At 41.9% G+C, this 22,904-nt stretch overlaps 1 protein-coding gene across 2 annotated transcripts in view; it reads right to left on the bottom strand.

Annotated features, from left to right (window-relative positions):
- Positions 1–22,904, bottom strand: part of myo1d (myosin 1D) — a 567,195-nt gene that overhangs the window by 409,520 nt on the left and 134,771 nt on the right. For both annotated transcript variants that reach the window (XM_059955714.1, XM_059955715.1), the window contains exons 8-9: positions 14,203–14,406; positions 5,842–5,987 (exon numbers count right to left, since the gene is read on the bottom strand). In XM_059955714.1, the coding sequence (XP_059811697.1) occupies positions 5,842–5,987; positions 14,203–14,406 (350 nt within the window). The remainder of the gene's footprint in view (positions 1–5,841; positions 5,988–14,202; positions 14,407–22,904) is intronic.

The raw sequence follows: 22,904 nt of genomic DNA, 5'->3' as shown, positions 1-22,904 counted from the left end.
CTGGTCCTCCACACTGCCAACAGACTTATTATTAATATGATATTCTGCCATCATATTTGACCTACCAAAATGAACCACTTCAACTTATCTGGGCTGAACTCCATCTGCCACTTTTCAGTCCAGTTTTGCATCCTATCTATGTCCCACTGCAACTTCTGACAGTCCTCCAAAATATCCACAACATCTCAAACCTTTGTGTTACCAGCAAACTTACTAACCCATCCCTCCACTTCCTCATCCAGGTCATTTATAAAAATCACAAAGAGTAAGGGTCCCAGATCAGATCCCTGAGGCACACCACTGGTCACCAGCCTCCATGTAGAATATGACCCTTATAGACAATAGACAGTAGGTGCAGGAGTAGGCCATTTGACCCTTCTAGCCAGCACCGCCATTCACTGTGATCATGACTGATCATACACACAGTACCCCGTTCCTGCCCTCTCCCTATATCCCTTGACCTCGCTATCTATAAGAGCTCTATCTAACTCTGTCTTGAATGCATCCAGAGACTTGGCCTCCACGGCCTTCTGGGGCAGAGCATTCCACATATCCACCACTATCTGGGAGAAAAAGTTTTTCCGCATCTCTGTTCTAAATGGCCTACCCCTTATTCTTAAACTGTGGCCTCTAGTTCAGGACTCACCCATCAGCGGGAGCATGCTTCCTGCCTCCAGCGTGTCCAATCCCTTAATAATCTTATATGTTTCAATCAGATCCCCTCTCATCCTTCTAAATTCCAGTGTATACAAGCCCAGTCGCTCCAATCTTTCAACGTATGACAGTCCCGCCATTCTGGGAATTAACCTTGTGAACCTAAGCTGCACTCCCTCAATAGCAAGAATGTCCTTCCTCAAAGTTGGAGACCAAAACTGCACACAATACTCCAGGTGGGGTCTCACCAGGGCCCTGTACAGCTGCAGAAGGACCTCTTTACTCCTATACTCAATTCCTCTTGTTATAAAGGCCAGCATGCCATTAGCTTTCTTCACTGCCTGCTGTACCTGCATGCTTGCTTTCATTGACCGATGTACAAGAACACCTAGATCTCGTTGTATTTCCCCTTTTCCTAACTTGACTCCATTTAGATAGTAATCTGCCTTCCTGTTCTTGCCACCAAAGTGGAAAACCTCACATTTATCCACATTAAACTGCATCTGCCATACGTTTGTCCACTCACCCCACCTGTCCAAGTCACCCTGCATTCTCATAACATCCTCCTGACATTTCACACTGCTACCCAGCTTTGTGTCATTGGCAAATTTGCTAATGTTACTTTCAATCCCTTCTTCTAAATCATTAATGTATATTGTAAACAGCTGCGGTCCCAGCACCGAACCTTGCGCTACCCCACTGGTCACAGCCTGCCATTCTGAAAGGGACCCGTTAATCACTACTCTTTGTTTCCTGTCAGCCAGCCAATTTTCCATCCATGTCAGTACTTTGCCCCCAATACCATGTGCCCTAATTTTGCCCACTAATCTCCTATGTGGGACTTTATCAAAACCTTTCTGGAAGTCCAGGTACACTACATCCACTGGCTCTCCCTTATCCATTTACATAGTTACATCCTCAAAAAACTCCTGAAGATTAGTCAAGCATGATTTTCCCTTCATAAATCCATGCTGACTCGGACTGATCCTTCTACTGCTATCCAAATATGTCGTAATTTCCTCTTTTATAATTGACTCCAGCATCTTTCCCACCACTGACATCAGGCTAACCGGTCTATAATTCCCTGTTCTCTCTCTCCCTCTTTTCTTGACAAGTGGGACAACATTAGCCACCCTCCAATCAGCAGGAACTGTTCCTGAATCTATGGAACATTGGAAAATGATTACCAATGCGTCCACGATTTCTAGAGCCACTTCTTTAAGTACCCTGGGATGCAGACCATCAGGTCCCGGGGACTTATCAGCCTTCAGACTCAACAGTCTATCTAACACCGTTTCTTGCCTAATATAAATTTCTTTCAGTTCATCCTTTACCCTAGTTCCTTTGGCCACTATTACATCTGGGAGATTGTTTGTGTCTTCCATAGTGAAGACAGATCCAAAGTACCTGTTCAACTCGTCTGCCATTTCCTTGTTCCCCATAATAAATTCACCCGTTTCTGTCTTCAATGGCCCAATTTTGGTCTTAACTACTTTTTTGCTATTCACATACCTAAAGAAGCTTTTGCTATCCTCCTTTATATTCTTGGCTAGTTTACCTTCGTACCTCATTTTTTCTTGGCGTATTGCCTTTTTTGCTATCTTCTGTTGCTCTTTAAAAGCTTCCCAGTCCTCCGGTTTCCCACTCATCTTTGCCATGTTATACTTCTTCTCTTTTATTTGTATACTGTCCTTTACTTCCCTTGTCAGCCACAGCCACCCCTTACTCCCCTTAGGATCTTTCTTCCTCTTTGGAATGAAACGATCCTGCACCTTCTGCATTATTCCCAGAAATACTTGCCACTGTTGTTCCACTACCTTCCCTGCTAGGGTATTGTTCCATTTAACTTTGGCCAGCTCCTCCCTCATAGCTCCATAGTTCCCTTTGTTCAACTTATGCAACCACTCTTTGCCTTCTGTGGACAAGCCAGTTCTGGATCCACAAGCAATGTCCCCTTGGATCCCATGCCTCCTTACTTTCTCAATAAGCCTTGCATAGGGTACCTTATCAAATGCCTTGCTGAAATCCATATACACTACATCTACTGCTCTACTATCATCGATGTGTTTAGCCACATCCTCAAAAAATTCAATCAGGCTCGTAAGGTATGACCTGCCCTTGATAAAGCCATGCTGACTATTGCTAATGATATTATACCTCTCCAAATGTTCATAAATCCAGCCTCTCAGGATCTTCTCCATCAACTTACCAACCACTGAGGTAAGACTCACTGGTCTATAAATTCCTGGGCTAGCTCTACTCCCTTTCTTGAATAAAGGAACAACATTAACCCTAACCTAATCGTGGGACAATTTACAATGACCAATTAACCTAACTGGTAAACCGAAGGTTCCAGAGGAACAGCACCGGAATTAAACTCTGCACTCCGAAAAACCCCTGAGCTGTAATAGCTTCACACTAACTGCTATACTCTGTGGTGCCTTATCAAAGGCCTTCTGAAAATCCAAGTAAACAGCATCCACTGACTCTCCTTTGTCTTTCCTGCCTGTTATTTCCTCAAAGAACTCCAATAGATTTGTTTGGCAAGATTTCCCCTTAAGGAAACCATGCTGACTTCACTGTACTTTATCATATGCCTCCAAGTACCCCGGAACCTCATCCTTAAGAAAGGACACTAACATCTTAGCAACCACTGAAGTCAGGCTAACTGGCCTATAATTTCCTATCTTTTGCCCTATTCCTTTCTTAAAGAGTGGAATGATATTTTGCATTTGGTTCCTTATGAATATTCACTCACAAAATAATTCAGGATGACAAGAACTTAACAATAAAATTTATAAGGTAGGATGAAGTACGGAAAATATTTATCCAATCAATCTATAGGAAGCCCACAGATAAAGATTCCACAACACCACAAAAAATATAGACAATTTATGAAAATGTACAGAAAGAACATCAAATATATTAAAACATAGAAGACTCAGAACAAAGGTGATCGTTCAACCCACTCCATTTGTTTCAGTCACAAAAGAGCTGACTAGTCTTACCCTGATTCGGAGATACTTTAACTCTGATACAGAGAATCTTGCCTTTGATCATTGTTATGATATTAAACTACTAAATGTACAAATATTACGTGGAAAGAAATCCCCTAATTGATCCAGTGATTTCAATGGACCACGCAAATACATTCTTACTTAGCATTATAAGACCATAAAACATAGGAGCAGAAGTAGGCCATTCAGCCCATCAAGTCTGCTCTGCCATTCTTCCAGTCATCCCCACTCCCGTCTTCTCTCCATACCCTTTGATGCCCTGGCTAATCAAGAACCTATCTACCTCTGCCTTAAATGCACCCATGACTTGGGTCTCCACAGCTGCTCGTGGCAACAAATTCCACAGATTTACCACCCACTGACTAAAGTAATTTCTCCGCATCTGTTTTAAATGGACGTCCTTCAATCCTGAAGTTGTGCCCTCTTGTCCTGGACTCCCCCAACACTCTTGAACGTCTGGTATACTGCAGATGTCTTCCACTGTGAAAACTGATGCAAAATACACATTCAGTTCCTCTGCTATCTCTGTCTCTCAAATACAATATCTCCAGTGTCATTTTCTTATTTGTCCTATATCTACCCTCAACTCTCTTTTACCCTTTATATACTTAAAAAGGCTTTTAGTATCTTCTTTGATATGGGTCGCCAGCTTCCTTTCATAATTCATCGTTTCCTTCCTAATAACCTTCTTAGTTTCCTTCTGCAAGTTCTTATAAGCTTCCCAATCCTTTATCTTCCCACTGGCTTTGGCTTCCTTGTATGCCCTCTCTTTTGCTTTTACTTTGGCTCTGACTTCACTTGTCAGCCATGGTAGTGTCTTACTTCCCTTTGAAAATTTCTTCTTATTTGGAATATATCTGTCTTGTACTTCACTCATTTTTTGCAGAAACTCGATCATATTGTGATCACTGTTCCCTAAAGGTTCCTTAACCTTATGCTCTCTTATCACCTCGGGATCATTGCACAACGTTCAAACTAGCACAGCCTATCCCCTAGTGGGCTCAACAACAAGCTGCTCCTAAAAAGCCATCCCTTTGACATTCTACAAAATTCTCTCTCGAGGTCCAGTACTGGCCTGGTTTTCAAAATCCATTATGAATAGAAACATTACTTACCTTAGTAACAGACAAATATGCCAGGTTGATAGCTAGAGTCCAGCAGCCAGTTCTTTTGCAGTTGGGTTCCCTGACTGTATCAATGATGTATCCATTAACTGTATCAATTATATAAGTAATTAAGCCTTACAGGTTAAGAAACCTTGCAGGCCAGTGTGTCTTCTAGTACCTCCAAAGTTGGAATATTATACTGGTGTTGGGATTTATCAACTTTTCGGATTAAAGTTCTACAGAAGTTCCTTGCAACAAGTAAATGACAATGTGTGTTCACAAATGCTTGAGTGAGCATGGCTAGATTTCTTTGGCTTACTGCACCTGTCTGAATTGCGTGGCTGAGGACAACATTCAAACCAAAGTAATTTTTGGCAAGTTACAGAAACACTTCAGCTCGTAAATCTTTTACTTAATATTTGTGAGTACCAGCAATTATTGCAGTTTATTACATTTTGCACACAAAGCCTTCGGCAAATATTGTGGCAGAAATGAAAACCCTTTGCTTTCTTTTTCACATGAAGTACAAGTTGGTGACAGATCTACAACACAATGGCTCTCATTTTACAATTGGAAACACCGTATTATCTCACATTAGTCACAAATAGGTGAACTTTTAATCATGCTGTAGAACTGATTTTAAATACATTTCTCAATAGAACAACAGAACAGGGCCCAAATACAGGCTCATACAAATCTCCTATGGCAGAGAGTACTTTTCTCCCAATGAATCTCATTCAATTTTCTGCCTCCTTACTAGTTTTCCTGCTTAGCAGTTCTCAGTACATCCAGTCAATGGTTTTTTTTTGCCCCAAGGGGAAAGAAATCATCAACCATGATTGAATGGTGGAGCAGACTTGATGGGCCAAATGGCCTACTTCTGCTCCTATGTCTTATGGTCTAGTAGTACCAAAAGCACTTGCATTTTCCCAGTGCTCCGATGTCTATGATGGATACAAATGTAAAATTTACATTTTAATGGAAATTTTCTCCATCCTAGTCCAGATTTTCAAAGGCCAGAATGTACATTGCCTTTCTTGTAAACTATCTTCAAAAATGCATACCTGTTGTTGTCAAAGATCTCAAAACCATAGATATCCAATACGCCAATAACAGTATTTTTCCCATGGATTCTGGCATCATAATTCTTAACTTCAATAATATCATTGATTCGGTTGACAATCCAACAGAAAAGGCGATCATATATTGCCTGAAATGAAAAAGCAAGCAAAAATGGTAAATACATTCAACTACTTGCCAATTGACATCTTTATTTTTACCTGGCCTGGATGCTGGGGAAAATCAAAATAACTGAAGTCAGTGATTTCACTCCAACAGACCACTGTTTATAGAAAGTACAGTAGTCTTTGTCCAATCTGATGGTTCCAGGAAGCATTATTTTCTTTGCATTTCTTTCTATTTAATTGGTTTTGTAATGATAGTTTAGGAAAAGCCACATTTCTTTGCATGTTTCATTAATTGCCTTGAGCTGCCAGAAGCTGTCTATCTTTTATCAAACAAGGGATTGCAAAGACCAATTCTATGTGTAGTCTGGACCAAGTAGCAAGTATTATTTGATTTTTTCTTAGTGTCAAATGAAAAAAATCAACACATCTGGAAAATCCTTTATATTAAATAAAATCTCAGTCCAAGATCTAAAATGTGCTTTGAGTTAGGATTCCCATTGGGGTGGGGTGGGGGATGGAGTCACCATTGCAGACCTACCTACTCCTGTATTACTTCACAGAATACTTTGAGTCTAATGGTTACTTCTCTAACCTGATTTGCCCTCTGCCAGTTTTCACACAACTCCAATTGTCGTCGTGGCTATCCCTCGAGGTCGAGGATGATGGTCTTCGTTCTGTTGATTTATTTATGGGTTCTCAAGTGGCTTAGGAGTCCAATCTTGGCTTTGAAAGTTCTTCTGCATGCAGGACAGGTAGTTCCAGATGGCAGATTGGGTTTGGTTGTTGCTGTCTCTCCTTCCATTTTCTTCTCTTTTCTTCTAATTCTGCACATCTGTTGACTTCGAAAGTTGCTGCTCCTTCTCAGATGATGGCTTGCCAGAGTTTCCTGTCCTTGGCATTATTTTCCCAATTGTTGATGTCAATGTTACATTTCTTCATGTTGGCTTTTAAGACATCTTTGAATCTCTTCTGTTGTCTGCCTCTTACGTTTGCCTTCTTTAAGCTGGGAGTAGAAGATTTGTTTCGGCAGACGTTCATCTTTCTTCTGAACAACATGACCACTCCACCTTAGTAATAGTCCAGAGATTAACACCTTTGTGATTCTGCTTTTCAATTTTGCAAAACTACTCAAAGTTCTTGGCAAAACCTCCTTCCTGCCCTTTCATGTTGTTAGTGTCAACATGGACCATAGCAAATGGAGTCAACCCACTCCATTCAACACATTTTTGGCCACTTTGTTTTAGTCATTGTCTCACCACTTATCTGCAGCCTTTTCATTCTCCTATGTAAAATGTTGATAGAGTATGTTTATCTCCTCTGCTTGAAAAAATAATTTATTTGCCTCTTTTTGCTTTTGCTATTTTCACACTTTCCACCAAGCCAAATCAAGTGAAATGTGTTCCACTGCATAAACACCTGGTAGTAAGCAGGAAGCTGCATGGGTGCTAGACTCTCAATACAACTGCCTCTTGGAACTATTTCCAATGCAAAAAAACAATGGAAATAGCGCGGGCTTTCCTTGCTAGGTATTCTCAAGCATTTGTAACTGAAAATCTTGATCACCATCTGCTAATCTCATGTTAATTGCATCACATTCACTGATATTCATTTACTAACTTTTAAAATCAGGGTTGAACTGAAAATTAGCTTCAAATTCCACTGGGAATTTTCAAAACCACTTTCATTGTTGCCTAGCCACAGACAGTGCAATATAAAAAAAACAAAATACATAAACCTCAACATACAGAAGCCTGAGGTCTCACACCATCAAGTTCAAAACAGCTTCTTTCTTTCAACTGCAAACACAAGGAAATCTGCAGATGCTGGAAACTCAAACACACACACAAAATGCTGGTGGAACACAGCAGGCCAGGCAGCATCTATAAGGAGAAGCACTGTCGACGTTTCGGGCCGAGACCCTTCGTCAGGACTAACTGAAAGGAAAGATAGTAAGAGATCTGAAAGTAGTGGGGGGGGGGGAGGGGAGGGGGAAATGCAAAATGATAGGAGAAGACCGGAGGGGGTGGGATGAAGCTAAGAGCTGGAAAGGTGATTGGTGAAAGTGATACAGAGCTGGAGAAGGGAAAGAATCATGGGATGGGAGGCCTCGGGAGAAAGAAACTACTTTCAAATCTCTTACTATCTTTCCTTTCAGTTAGTCCTGACGAAGGGTTTCAGCCTGAAACATTGACTGTGCTTCTCCTTATAGATGCTGCCTGGCCTGCTGTGTTCCACCAGCATTTTGTGTGTCTTTCTTTCAACTGTTCAGTTCCTGAACCAACCAGCAAAATGACCACCTTGTTTACCTTGCACTAAAATTGATTTTTGTCTTGTGTTCTTTCCTGAAAAATTCTATACATGTGTAATTATGTTTAACTTGTGATTGCTGCTTATATCATGCCTAGTGCAGCAGTGATACTGCTGCAAGTAGGTTGGTCACTTATGCATATGACAATAAATGCAACTCTGTCTTATATAAGTGACAACAACACTATTAGAAGAAATTCTTAGGGTCAGTATTTATCTCCACTTTGAAAGGCAGGAATTGATTAGGAATAGCTAGCACTGTTTTGTTTGCAGGAAACCCTCAAATTTAATTGATTTTTTGATGTTGCACCTCAGCATAGCAATGAGAGGACTCTAATGCATGTTGCCAACATTGACAAGAGGTCTTTAATCTTTAACAAGGTCCCACATGGTAGGCCGGTCCAAAAGTTCAGAGACCTCTGCCAGATTTTTGAATGGACACTGAACCCATGAACACTACCTCACTACATTTTTTTCTCTTTTTGAACTACTTATGTTAAACTAAATAAGTAGTGCAAAAAATCTATATCGTATACACACACTTCTTCCATGACATATGGCAGTAATTTTAAATCTGATTCTAATCTTTCTATTCCATGTACCTGCCCAACTGTTTTAACTATACAAATTGTTATTCCTGCTGTCTCAAAGAATAAAATTCTAGCTCTTCCAACCTCTCCTGATTATTCAGTCTCTGGAATCCTGGCAAGATCCTTGTAACACACACAAAATGCTGGTGGAACGCAGCAGGGCAGGCGGCATCTATAAGAAGTACAGTCGACGTTTCGGGCCGAGACACTTTGTCAGGACTAACTGAAAGAAGAGATAGCGAGAGATTTGAAAATAGGGGGGGGGGGGGAGCTCCAAAATGATAGGAGAAGACAGGAGTGGGAGGGATGAAGCTAAGAGCTAGAAAGTTGATTGGCAAAAGAGATACAGAGCTGGAGAAGGGAGAGGATCATGGGACGGAGGGTCTAGGAAGAAAGAGAGGGGGAGGAGAGCACCAGAGGGAGATGGAGAGCAGGCAAGGAGTGATTGTGAGAGGGACAAAGAGAAAAGAGAGAGAGAGAGAAAAAAAGGGAAAAATAATAAATAAGGGATGGGGTAAGAAGGGGAGGAGGGACATTAACAGAAGTTACAGAAATCAATGTTCATACCATCAGGTTGGAGGCTACCCAGATGGAATATAAGGTGTTGTTCCCCCAACCTGAGTTTGGCTTAATCTTGACAGTAGAGGAGGCCATGGTTTGACATATCAGAATGGGAATGGGATGTGGAATTAAAATGTGTGGCCACTGGGAGACTTGCTTTCTCTGGCGAACAGAACATAGATGTTCAGCGAAACAGTCTCCCAGTCTGCGTCGGGTCTCACCAATATACAGAAGGCCGCACCGGGAGCACCAGACACATTATATCACACCAGCCGACTCACAGGTGAAGTGTCGCCTCACCTGGAAGGACTGTCTGGGGCCCTGAATGGTGGTGAGGGAGGAAGTGTAAGGGCAGGTGTAGCACTTGTTCTGCTTACAAGGATAAGTGCCAGGAGGGAGATTGGTGGGAAGGGATGGGGGGGGGGGGTGTTGAATGGACAAGTGAGTTGCGTAGGGAACAATCCCTGCAGAAAGGAGGAAGGGAGTGGGAGGGAAAGATGTACTCGGTGGTGGGATCCCGTTGGAGGTGGCGCAAGTTACGGAGAATTATATATTGGACTCAGAGGCTGGTAGGGGGTAGGCAAGGACAAGGGGAACCCTAACCCTAGTAGGGTGGCGGGAGGATGGAGTGAGAGTAGATGTGCGTGAAATGGGAGAGATGTGTTTGAGAGCAGATTTGATGGTGGAGGAAGGGAAGCCCCTTTCTTTAAAAAAGGAAGACATCTCCTTTGTCTTGGAATGAAAAGTCTCACCCTGAGAACAGATGCAGCAGAGACGGAGAAATTTCAAGAAGGGGATGGCATTTTTGCAAGAGACAGGGTGGGAAGAGGAATAGTCCAGGTAGCTGTGAGAGTCCATAGGCTTATAGTAGACATCAGTAGATAAGCTGTCTCCAGAGATAGAGACAGAAAGATCAAGAAAGGGGAGGGAGATGCTGGAAATGGACCAGGTAAATTTGAGGGCAGGGTGAAAGCTGGAGGCAAAGTTAATGAAGTCAATGAACTCAGCATGCATGCATGAAGCAGCACCAATGCAGTCGTCGATGTAGCAAAGGAAAAGTGTGGGATGGATACCAGTATAGGCTTGGAACATGCTAACAACAAGGCAGGCATAGCTGGGACCCATACAGTTAGCCCATTGCTACACCTTTAGTTTGGAGGAACTGGGAGGAGCCAAAGGAGAAATTATTAAGACTAAGGACTAATTCCGCTAGATGGAGGATAGTGGTGGTAGAGGGGGAACTGGTTAGGTCTGGAATCCAAAAAGAAGCGGAGATCTTTGAGAACTTCCTGGAGGAATATAGAACATAGAACAGTACAGTACAGGCCCTTCGGCCCACAATGTTGTGCCGACCCCCAAGCCCTGCCTCCCATATAACCCCCTACCTTAAATTTCTCCATATACCTGTCTAGTAGTCTCTTAAACTTCACTAGTGTATCTGCCTCCACCACTGACTCAGGCAGTGCATTCCACGCACCAACCACTCTCTGAGTGAAAAACCTTCCTCTAATATCCCCCTGGAACTTCCCTCCCCTTACCTTAAAGCCATGTCCTCTTGTACTAAGTAGTGGTGCCCTGGGGAAGAGGTGCTGGCTGTCCACTCTGTCTATTCCTCTTAATATCTTGTACACCACTATCATGTCTCCTCTCATCCTCCTCCTCCTCTCCAAAGAGTAAAGCCCTAGCTCCTTTAATCTCTGATCATAATCCATACTCTCTAAAGCAGGCAGCATCCTGGTAAATCTCCTCTGTACCCTTTCCAATGTTTCCACATCCTTCCTATAGTGAGGCAACCAGAACTGAACACAATACTCCAAATGTGGCCTAACTAGAGTTTTATAGAGCTGCATCATTACATCGCGTCTCTTAAACGCTATCCCTCGACTTATGACAGCTAACACCCCATAAGCTTTCTTAACTACCCTATCTACCTGTGAGGCAACTTTCAGGGATCTGTGGACATGTACCTCCAGATCCCTCTGCTCCTCCACACTACCAAGTATCCATTTACTTTATACTCTGCCTTGGAGCTTGTCCTTCCAAAGTGTACCACCTCACACTTCTCCGTGTTGAACTCCATCTGCCACTTCTCAGCCCACTTCTGCATCCTATCAATGTCTCTCTGCAAACTTTGACAATCCTCTACACTAGCTACAACACCACCAACCTTTGTGTCATCTGCAAACTTGCCAACCCACCCTTCTAACCCCATATCCAGGTCGTTAATAAAACAGCACAAAAAGTAGAGGTCCGAGAACAGATCCTTGTGGGACACCACTAGTCACAACCCTCCAATCTGAATGTACTCCCTCCACCACGACCCTCTGCCTTCAGCAGGCAAGCCCATTCTGAATCCACCTAGCCAAACTTCCCTGGTTCCCATGCCTTCTGACTTTCTGAATAAGCCTACTGTGTGGAACCTTGTCAAATGCCTTACTAAAATCCATGTAGATCACATCCACAGCACTACCCTCATCTTTGTAATCCTTGTAATGCTTTAATGCACTCTTTCCAGTTTAATAATGCCTTTCCTATAGCAAGGAACCAAAGGTAAAAACAATACAAGTGTGGCCTCACTAGTATTTTATACAATGCACCATGACCTTCTAACTTTTATACTCAATACCTTGATGAATGCCAGCATTGCATAAGCTTTCTTCACCACTGTCAATCTGTGACTCAACTTTCAGGGAACTATGAACACCAAAATCCCAGTGTTTTACAACAACTACAGCACCCTACAGGTTCCCTTGATGTGACTTTCCAAAATGCCACACCTCACACTTAAAATGAACTAAACTCCATTTGCTATTTCTTAACCCATTTACTCAGCTGATCAAGAGGACCAGTAATTTTTAATAACCTTCTCCACCCATTTCAGTGCCATCGGTAGGCTTACTAATCATGCCTTGTACATTCTCATCCAAATCATTGTTATAGATGACAAAGGAGGGCACCAATACAGGGCACCCCACCAGTCACAGGCTCCAGTCAAAAAAACCCAACCTTCCTTCATCATCACTCTGCTTCCTACCATCAAGTCAACCGTGTATGCAGTTGACCAGCACATCCACATCCTGATTTCCATGTAATTTAACCTTTTAGAGCAGCCTATCATGTGGAACCTTATCAAAGGCCTTGCTGAAGTCCACCTTAACAGTGTCTATCACCCTGCCCTCATTGACCTTCTTAGTCACATCCAAACTACAAACCAGTTCTGTCCCTTTCCAAGCTATTTTCAAGCTAATAGAACTACAGTCATTGGTTCCAAAGTGCTGCCCCAGTGTCATCTCAGTCATTTGACTACTCTATTACCCAGGTGCAGGTCAATCTTTGCTGTCTATACATTGCCTGACAAAGTTTTCCCGACTTTAACAAATTCCACCCCATCTAAGCCCTTAGCAGTATGACAGTATCAGTCTATTCCAGTTCAGTTAAATTCTCCGACCACAATGACCCTTTCTTGCATTCCCCACAGCCTCTTCCAATTCCTGTCGAATATTTGGAGACCTATAGTAAAACCCCAACAATGTGATCATACTCTTGCTCCCCATTTCTACCCATGAAACCTCACTGGATGATCCTTCAGTAATTTCATCTCTGCCATAACGCTCCACTTAATTAAAAATACAACTCCCCTTCATCCCTTTCTACCACCTCTATCCCACCTAAAATTTCTATACCTGGAACATTCTGTTCTGTTCCTTCCTTAGCCATGTTTCCATTTTGGCTATAATGTACTATTTCCATAGAGCTTTACACAGCCTGAGTTCACCCACCTTATCTGTCAGACCTCTTGCATTGAAATGCAGTTTAATCCAGTAGACTTTCCACACTCCACTCCCTGTTGTGCTCCTGCCCATCTTTATTCAACTTGCTGTCACTGACTTTTTTCTTAATTCCCAACCATTCATTCGCCTCCATTAATTAGGATCACACCCACTGGCAATCTAATTTAAAACCTGCCTTAGTAGCATTAGCAAATCTGCGTCTGGGATAATGACCCCTCTCCAGTCCTGGTACAACCTGACCCTCTTGTGTAGATCACCCTTGCCCCAGAAGAGATCTCAAAAGTACAAAATTCTGTATTGTTCCACCCCTCAGAGTTGTATAAAATTATGAGTGTGATAAATAGGGTAGATAGCAATATGTTTTTTATTACCCATGACAAACATGTACAAGTTTAAGATGAGGATTAGAGGGGATCTGAAAAAAGGATCTGTTTTTCCATATGGGTGACTGGAGTCTGGAATGTATTGTCTGAAGAGGTGATGAAGTCAGATACCCTCACAACCTTCATGAAGCATCTAGACAAGTACTTAAAATGCCAAGGCAAAGAAAGACATATACTTAATATGGGCAAGTTAGATTAGTGCTGTTAGGTACAATGGGCAGCATTGATAAAGTGGACCAAAGGACTTGCTTCTGCATTGTACAACTCCATAACTTCATCACCACAAACTTGAACCAACATGCCTGGCATCAATGCTTCATTCTAAGCATCAAAATCTCTTCCTATTACAGTGGTGCTTAGTGTATTAATTTCTGATTCAGGTAGACTTTAATGCCCTACAAGCATACAAGTACATGATGTTATGTGAATACAAGCTTTTATGGATATTAATATAGAAATAGACATTGCAGTAAACCAGACTTCATGCTGGAGTAACAAATAAAAGGTTGCAACATGTAACTACTTCTGGCAATCAGTCTATCAGATTCGAGTTTTGAGCAATCTTCAAATCTTTATTGTAACCAAAGCTTACTTTTAATTAATTACCTTGGCAAATGCATCCCGTCCATAGCTGGCTTCTTGCTCTGTGTGTTGCTTGTCAATCACATCACGTCCTGTAGCTACAGTGCGATACAACAAAGCCTTTTCTACTGCATCAGCTTTTGTTGACAGCAGTCCTGCAATCACTGACACCAACTTAGTGCTTTCGATGAGAATAGAGTCACCATCCATCATAAACTTCAAATTTCCCTAGTTTTAAAAGCAAATAGGTCAAACCATAAGGAATAATGAAAACAAAACAAAAATAAAATACACAACTTGGCTTTAAGCAGAAGGGCAAAACAAAAAGCAAATTTTCATGGTTAATGCACTTTTCCAAGTCCAGAGAGACCAAGATAGAGGAAAATCTGCTGCATGGACAACAGAATCAGCAATAAATTAAACTAGTTAAAATTAGTAGCTTTTTTAAAGTTAAAAATCACACTGCTGAACAACTGAAATTAAAATGAACCCTATAAATACACAGTAAAAACAGCTGAAGTACAGATGAATTACAACATAAACACAAGAGATTCAGCAGATGGAAATCCAGAGGAACACACACAAAATGCTGGAGAAACTCAGCAGTTCAGGCATCAATTATAGAGAGAAATAAACAGCTGATGTTTTATTACAAGACCCTTTACTAAGACTGGAAGGGAAGGGGAGAGAAGCCAGAAAAAGAAAGTGGGGGCAGGGAAGGAATAGAAGTTGGAAGGTGATAGGTGAGGCCATGTGAGGAAGAAAGTGGTGGGTGGGGATGGGGGTGATGAAGTGAGAAACTGGGAGGCGATACGTGGAAGAGGTAAAGGGCTGAAGAAGGAATCTAATAGGAGAGGACAGCAGACCACAGGAGAAATGGAAGGAGGAGGGGCACTAGAGAGAGGTGATGTAAGGCAAGGAGAGGTGCTAAAAGAGAGGCCAGAATGGAGAAAAGAAAGAGAAGGGGGAGGGGGAGAGATTTCCAGAAGTTAGAGAAATCTATGAATTACAATGCTTTGGCTGTGCAATCAGCATGTGAAGAAACATTCAACCTTTGCCTAAAAGTTGTGTCTCGAAGTTTTATTTTCCACAAATGATGCAAACAATTGGAATGGGCATATTGGTTGTAAACCATATTCTGTTCACTTGGAACTAGTAATAGACGCTGTATGTATCAGCTACTGTGACTGACTGAGGATGGATACAAGCAACGTAACTGAATGATATTGGGAGATTTTAGTGATGGTTCAGCCATTGACATGCAAAGTTAAATTCTTGTGAAAGAATGGAAGAATAGCTGGCCCTTTATACCTATTCCATCATTCAAAAATATAATGGGAGATCTTTAACCATAGTGCAAGTTACTGCATATTAACTCCATATTCCCTGATTCCCTCATCGAACACTGCTGTGCCCTTTGCCCTGCAAATTTCTCTTTAACTTATGAAATGTGCTTGGCAAACCATCACATTTCACTTAGCTTCTATTTTTGTCTTAACTTATTCAAGGGCTAAGGACTTTGTGGGCTGAGCCAGCATGCTGCTCTTTCTGTTTGACCTTGAGGTGGTGGTGAGCCTTCTTGGGTCAATACAGTCCTTGAGTGGCTGGTATACCAACAATATTGTTAGGGGGAGTGTTCCAGAATTTTGACCACAGGACAGTGAAGGGATGACAATATATGCCCAAGTCAGGATGGTATGTGACTTGGAGAACAATTTCAAGATGGTGGTATTCCCATGTTGTTGCTGTCCTCATCTTTCTATTAGAGGTGCTGGGCTTGGAAGATGCTATCGAAGGAGTCTTGTAGAGTTGTACTGCAGTGCATCCTATTGACAAGCAGCTGGCTGTCGTAGTGTGTCAGTGGAAGAGCGAGTAAACAGCTGTGTTGGGTGCCTATCAAGAAGACTGCTAAATCCTGTATGGTGTCAAGCTTTTATAGCATCAGTGAAGCTGCATTAATCAGAACATGTAGAGATCATTCCATCACACTCCTATCTTCAGCACTGTAGACAGGCTCTGTAGAGTTAAGTAAGTTATTCACTGCAGGATTCCTGTTCCTAGCTATGTTGTTTATAAGACCAATAAACTGGACTGGTCAAAAAACACTGAAGCTGTCTACAAGAAGGGTCAGAGCCGTCTCTATTTCCTGAGGAGACTGAGGTCCTTTAACATCTGCTGGATGATGCTGAGGATGTTCTATGAGGCTGTGGTGGCCAGTGCTATCATGTTTGCTGTTGTGTGCTGGGGCAGCAGGCTGAGGGTAGCAGACACAAACAGAATCAACAAACTCATTCGTAATGCCAGTGATGTTGTGGGGGTGGAACTGGACTCTCTGACGGTGGTGTCTGAAAAGAGGATGCTGTCCAAGTTGCATGCCATCTTGGACAATGTCTCCCATCCACTCCATAATGTACTGGTTAGGCACAGGAGTACATTCAGCCAGAGACTCGTTCCACCGAGATGTAACACTGAGCATCGTAGGAAGTCAACAACACACACAAAATGCTGGTGGAACACAGCAGGCCAGGCAGCATCTATACGGAGAAGCGCTGTCGACGTTTCGGGCCGAGACCCTTCGTCAGGACTAACTGAAAGGAAAGATAGTAAGAGATTTGAAAGTAGTGGGGGGAGGGGGAAATGCGAAATGATGGAGAAGACCGGAGGGGGTGGGATGAAGCTAAGAGCTGGAAAGGTGATTGGTGAAAGTGATGCAGAGCTGGAGAAGGGAAAGGATCATGGGACGGGAGGCCTCAGGAGAAAGGGGGGGGGAGCACCAGAGGGAGATGGAGAACAGGCAAACAACTAAATACGTCAGGGATGGGGTAAGAAGGGGAGGAGGGGCATTAACAGGAGTTAGAGAAGTCAATGTACATGCCACTAGGTTGGAGGCTACCCAGCCGGTATATAAGGTGTTGTTCCTCCAACCTGAGTTTGGATTCATTTTGACAATAGAGAGGAGGCCATGGATAGACATATCAGAAGGGGAATGGGACGTGGAATTAAAATGTGTGGCCACTGGGAGATCCAGCTTTTTCTGGTGGACCGAGCGTAGGTGTTCAGCGAAACGGTCTCCCAGTCTGCGTCGGGTCTCACAAATATATAAAAGGCCACATCGGGAGCACCGGATGTGGACACATCCACACCAGCCGACTCACAGGTGAAGTGTCGCCTCACCTGGAAGGACTGTCTGGGGCCCTGAATGGTGGTGAGGGAGGAAGTGTAAGGGCAGGTGTAGCACTTGTTCCGCTTACAAGGATAAGTGCCAGGAGGGAGATCGGTGAGAAGGGATGGGGGGGGGGGGGGGGAGGACGAGTGGACAAGGGCGTCACGTAGGGAGCGATCTCTGTGGAAAGCAGAAGGGGGGGGGAGGGAAAGATGTGCTTGGTAGTGGGAATACTTTACAGGTGGCAGAAGTTACGGAGAATTATACGTTGGACCTAGAGGCTGGTGGGGTTGTAGGTAAGGACAAGGGGAACACTATCCTGAGTGGGGTGGCGGGTGGATGGGGTGAGGGCAGATGTGCAGGAAATGGGAGAGATGCGTTTGAGAGCAGAGTTGATGGTGGACGAAGGGAAGCCCCTTTGTTTAAAAAAGGAAGAAATCTCCTTCGTCCTGGAATGAAAAGCCTCATCCTGAGAGCAGATGCGGTGGAGACGGAGGAATTGTGAGAACGGGATAGCCTTTCTGCAAGAGACAGGGTGGGAAGAGGAATAGTCCAGGTAGCTGTGAGAGTCTGAAGGCTTATAGTAGATATCAGTAGATAGACCGTCTCCAGAGATGGCGACAGAAAGATCAAGAAAGGGGAGAGAGATGTCGGAAATGCACCAGGTAAATTTGAGGGCAGGTTGAAAGTTGGAGGCAAAGTTAATGAAGTCAACGAGCTCAGCATGCGTGCAAGAGGCAGCGCCAATGCAGTTGTCGATGTAGCGAAGGAAAAACCGGTATAGACTTGGAACATGGACCCGCCACAAAGCCAACAAAAAGGCAGGCATAACTGGGACCCATACGGGTGCCCATGGCTACACCCTTGGTTTGGAGGAAGTGGGAGGAGTCAAAGGATAAATTATTGAGAGTAAGAACTAATTCCGCTAGACGGAGGAGAGTGGTGGTAGAGGAGAATTGGTTAGGTCTGAAATCCAAAAAAAAGTGAAGAGCTTTGAGACCATCTCGGTGGGGGATGGAGGTATATAGGGAATGGACGCCCATGGTGAAAATAAGACGGTGGGGGCCAGGGAACTTAAAGTCAAAGGAAGTCATTCCTACCTGTGACCATCAAACTTTACAATTCCTCCCTCGGAGTGTCAGACACCCTGAGCCAATAGGCTGGTCCTGGACTTATTTCCACTTGGCATGATTAACTTATTATTATTTAATTATTTATGGTTTTATATTGCTATATTTCTTCACTATTCTTGGTTGGTGTGGCTGTAACAAAATCCAATTTCCCTCGGGATCAATGAAGTATGTCTGTCTGTCTATTTCATTTCAATTTCTGATCAGTGGTAACCCCCAGTATATTGACAGTGGGAGATAATGTCACTGAATACCTGGGGAGAATAGCTGGATTTTCTCTTGCTGGATATTGCCTGGAATTTGTGTGGCATCAATGTTACTTGCCAACTATAAGCACAGACCTGGATGTTGTCCAGGTCCTGCTATGATGGCATTGGGTTTGCTGACTGAAATCCTAAACTGAAACAAAGACCATAAGCCCTATTAGATATAAATAGCCACGAGTACCTTCACTAAAGGGAAATTATACTGTAGCTGCCCAATCTTCAAAGACAAATTTACTTCCCTGTTTATTCTCACCACTATTTGAGCAGTGTGTCACTGCCTTCCCTACCAAGAAGATACTGCTCGCTAACAAAGTAGTTTAAACACCATTCATTTATTTTCAGTGAGATGCATTTAAATCCAAACAATGCTCTTAAGACAGATTTAAAACTCAGAGGATTTCTATCTTAAACATTTTCAAATTACAAACCATTTTCTAAAACTCAATGAATTTCCAAAACAGAGATATTAATTTTATAAAGTAAAAAAAAAGGACATACCAATAATGCAGAATCCATAGCCGGGTGTTTTTTACATATAAGTATTTATTTATATTTGAAATTGCTCATTTTATCGCTTTCTGCACTCTGGTTGATCTTTCACTGATCCTGTTATAGTTACACTTCTATAGATTTGCTGAGTATGCCCACAGAAAAATAAATCTCAGGGTTGTACATGGTGATGTATGTATTTTGATTGTTATGTACCCGTGACACTTGACAGTGGTACCCTTGTCCCATGACTGGGGTTGAAGCTATACTGGACTTGAGGTAATGGTCTTGTGATGGTGGAGTGACGTCATTTTCCTGCCAGTAGAGGTCATGTGACAGGGTTTTTTTTAAAACAGGGTATAAAAGGAGGACCCCTCCCTGTGAGGAGGGGCAGTTCGTGGCTGAATTTGCCATGTTGACTTCATGCCACTGCGTGATTAAATGTTATGACACAGTTTAGTTGAAAGATGAAGTTTTATCTAATGCCTAAAGTTTAAAAGGTCATTGCCAGCAGTTTCTTTATAATACTGCTAGTTGAGAATCAGTGGAGAGTGAAGATCGGAGTTTGGGAGTTAAAAGATCGAGGGAAATCGATTCCGACAGTGAAACAGGTTCAACCTTGTTTGATCCTCATTCGGAAAGAATTTGTTGACTGTTCTCATGTTAATCCCTGTGAAATAGCAGAAAGGATTGGGAACAGTTCTGTAAAGGAAAGGTCAGTGCCTTTAAGCCGTTCCATTTGTCATTCTATGTAAATTCTTTGTGGGAAAAGTTTGATTTGGGAACCGAAGCAACACGACGTGAAAGAGAATTTAAATCGTCTTAAAAAAGTCTCTCCCTTAAATGGACTGTGAGCATTTTGAACTTTTGCACTACTACTTTGAAGAACTGTTTTTGCAACATCGCTTTAAGAACTGTTTAAGCTTCATTGCTTTAAGAACTGTTTAAGCTGCCACACAGCACCTGATTTCCGGTTACGTGAGTGGTTTGCTTACTTTTGGGGGGTTTGTTTTCAGTGTTTAATAAACTTGTTATTTGTTATAAAAACCCCTGCCTAACTCATATATTTATTGTTGCTTGAATCCGTAACATGATAATATGTTTTACTTTGAAGTTTGTTATGCTCTTATCACTATTCTTAATTTTCTTCAACTACTCTCAACAAACCTGAACTACTCTCTACATTTGTACCCTTTTTCTACTACTTGGGTGACTTCACATGCATATATTTCCTCAGATACTCTTTTAACACGAATAGTCCAAAAGCATTTTGAAGACAGAGATCTCACCTTAATGTTCACAGTGCACGATTAAAATTTCAGGTTAACTTCCTTAAGTGCAAAACTCTTTCAACTATAAACATATCAAATATTTGATGTCAAGTTATAACATCCATCTGATTCTACAAGCTTCCTTGATCTAAGCAACTTAGAGTCAAGCTAGTTTGCTTGAAGCAAGCTAAATTAAACAACCCATTGTCTTATGCTGCATTCAAGTAGCAATAAACCATGTGCAGTGAGCTAAATCTTACTTTGCACAGAGCATCTACTATCTAGAGCTTGCTTGCAAAGCTGTTCTACAGATAATTATTTTAACTTCAAGCTGATTACTGCTTGCTATTTACATTTTAAGATCTGTATTTATAGCCAGAAGCCAAACAACTGTTAGTTTCTGTACTTACAATTGTTTGCAAACTTACAAGCGGTAGTTGCTGTGTTTAGAAAGCAAGGGTAGCAAATAATCAAGAGGCCTACTCGCCAGGAGAGAATATTCATCAAACTACGGCAGTTGTTTGTGAATTGCTTCATTATCTGACTCAGCAACTGACATACTTGAAAGAATTTGGCATGCTTTCCTTCATTAGCCATGGTACTGGGTACAAGAAGTGGTATGTAATATTATAATTGAACATCATGGCTTGACTGCAATACTTGGAAGCATTGGGTACAGTTTGAGTTGACATGCTTCATAAAGAATGTGATTAAGCTAGAGAGGGTACAGATAAGCTTCACAAGCTGTTTAAAGTAATAGAGGGCTGGAATTCTAAGGAGACATTGGATAGACTAGGGCTAATCTCTCTAGATTGGAAGAGATTGAAGCAACCATCTTGAGGTTCATTAAATTAGAAGGGGCACAGACAGGGAAGATAGTCACAGTTCCAACTACTATCCCCATTTTTGGGAAATCCAAATCAGGGGGTGTTGGGCACATGGAATGAGCTGCCAGAGGTAGTAGAGGCAGGAATGATTATTACATTTAATAAAACATTTGGACAGGTACATGGAGAGGAAAGAGGTGAGATGGAGATAGGCCAAACACAGGAAACTGAGATTAGCTTAGATAGCCACCTTGGTCATCATAGAGGGGTTGGGCTGTCTTCATACTATATAACTATGAATTGATAATTTGATGCAGACTGTGAGGTGGTCACTCCTACTGCTACCGTCACGGACAGATGCATCTGTGACAGAGACTGGTAAAGACAAGATTATGCAGATTTTCATCACATAGATCATTGGGTCTGCAACAGGAAGCAAAGGAAGCAGTCTAGCAGCAATATCCATAAACAGTCAGCTACCTTGGTCAGTAGTGGTGCTACTGAGAGACTCAGAGATACTGAAGTCCCTAACCAAGGTTATGTTCAACAATCTTGGTCATTCTCAGTGCTTCTTCCAAGTGGCGTTCTATGTGGACTGGCATCGATTGATTGGCTGAAGGGTACAGTATGTTTTCTCGTCTGAATTTAAACCTGATGCCATGCCTTATTAAGACACTAGTAACATTAAACCGTTGGACTATGCATAAATTACGTACAGTATTTTCACTATATAATGAATCAAAGTACAACTTCCCCAAAACTCTGGATATTGTATTCATTTGATACTTCCTTGTATTATTACTGCTTTAACACCAAGTACCTTAATGCTTTTTTCTGAAGTAAATCCACCAACAAGCAACAACTTACTTACAGAATTCAATTTTGAACCTCACTGAAAATCTTATATAGCAAGCCTTGGTTTTTGCATACTCATTATATATTTACAATCCATGGCTTGTTTCTAAAATTAGTTGGTGTGGTGCAACATGATTTAAATAAGCCCATGAGTCAGAAATGAACACGTCCAAATTGTGGCATTGCTTCTGTGTTCAATTTCAAGGCACCAACATCAAAGCTACGTATAATAACTTCTAAATTACATAAGTAAAACAAGCTATTCCTCCTCCTCCTCTAATAACTTGTGCATAGATTTCTGTTAAATTGAAAATATAAACACTTCACTGATAACCCCCACAGCTACTTCATTACCTTTTGCAGATGGACCTAACTGTGTGAAAGACAAAGTAAAGGAAAATATTTATAAAGCATCTTTAAGAAATGAAATATTCCAAATGCACTTTTGAAATGTACACTTGTTTACATTTGAATACACTGTCATGGATAATATATTAATCTGAAGCTCAGTTTACTCTTGAGGATGAACACACAGGCTTAACCACACAGAAGTATTCACAGTTTCTAACTGGTGTTCCAAATAATATTTATTCTTCAATCAATATTACTAAGAGAATTTTAAAACAATCTACATTTCAAATATAATTTATTGTACAAGATACCTTGTAACATGTTATTGAAATAGCTGAAGATCATTGGGCCTAGGGTAATGACCTGAGGAAAAG

This window comes from Hypanus sabinus, chromosome X1 (assembly GCF_030144855.1).
Source record: "Hypanus sabinus isolate sHypSab1 chromosome X1, sHypSab1.hap1, whole genome shotgun sequence".
In the NCBI taxonomy this organism is placed as follows: Eukaryota; Metazoa; Chordata; class Chondrichthyes; order Myliobatiformes; family Dasyatidae; genus Hypanus; species Hypanus sabinus.
The sequence above is the reverse complement of the archived record's forward strand: the minus strand, read 5'-3'. Positions and strand labels throughout refer to the sequence as shown.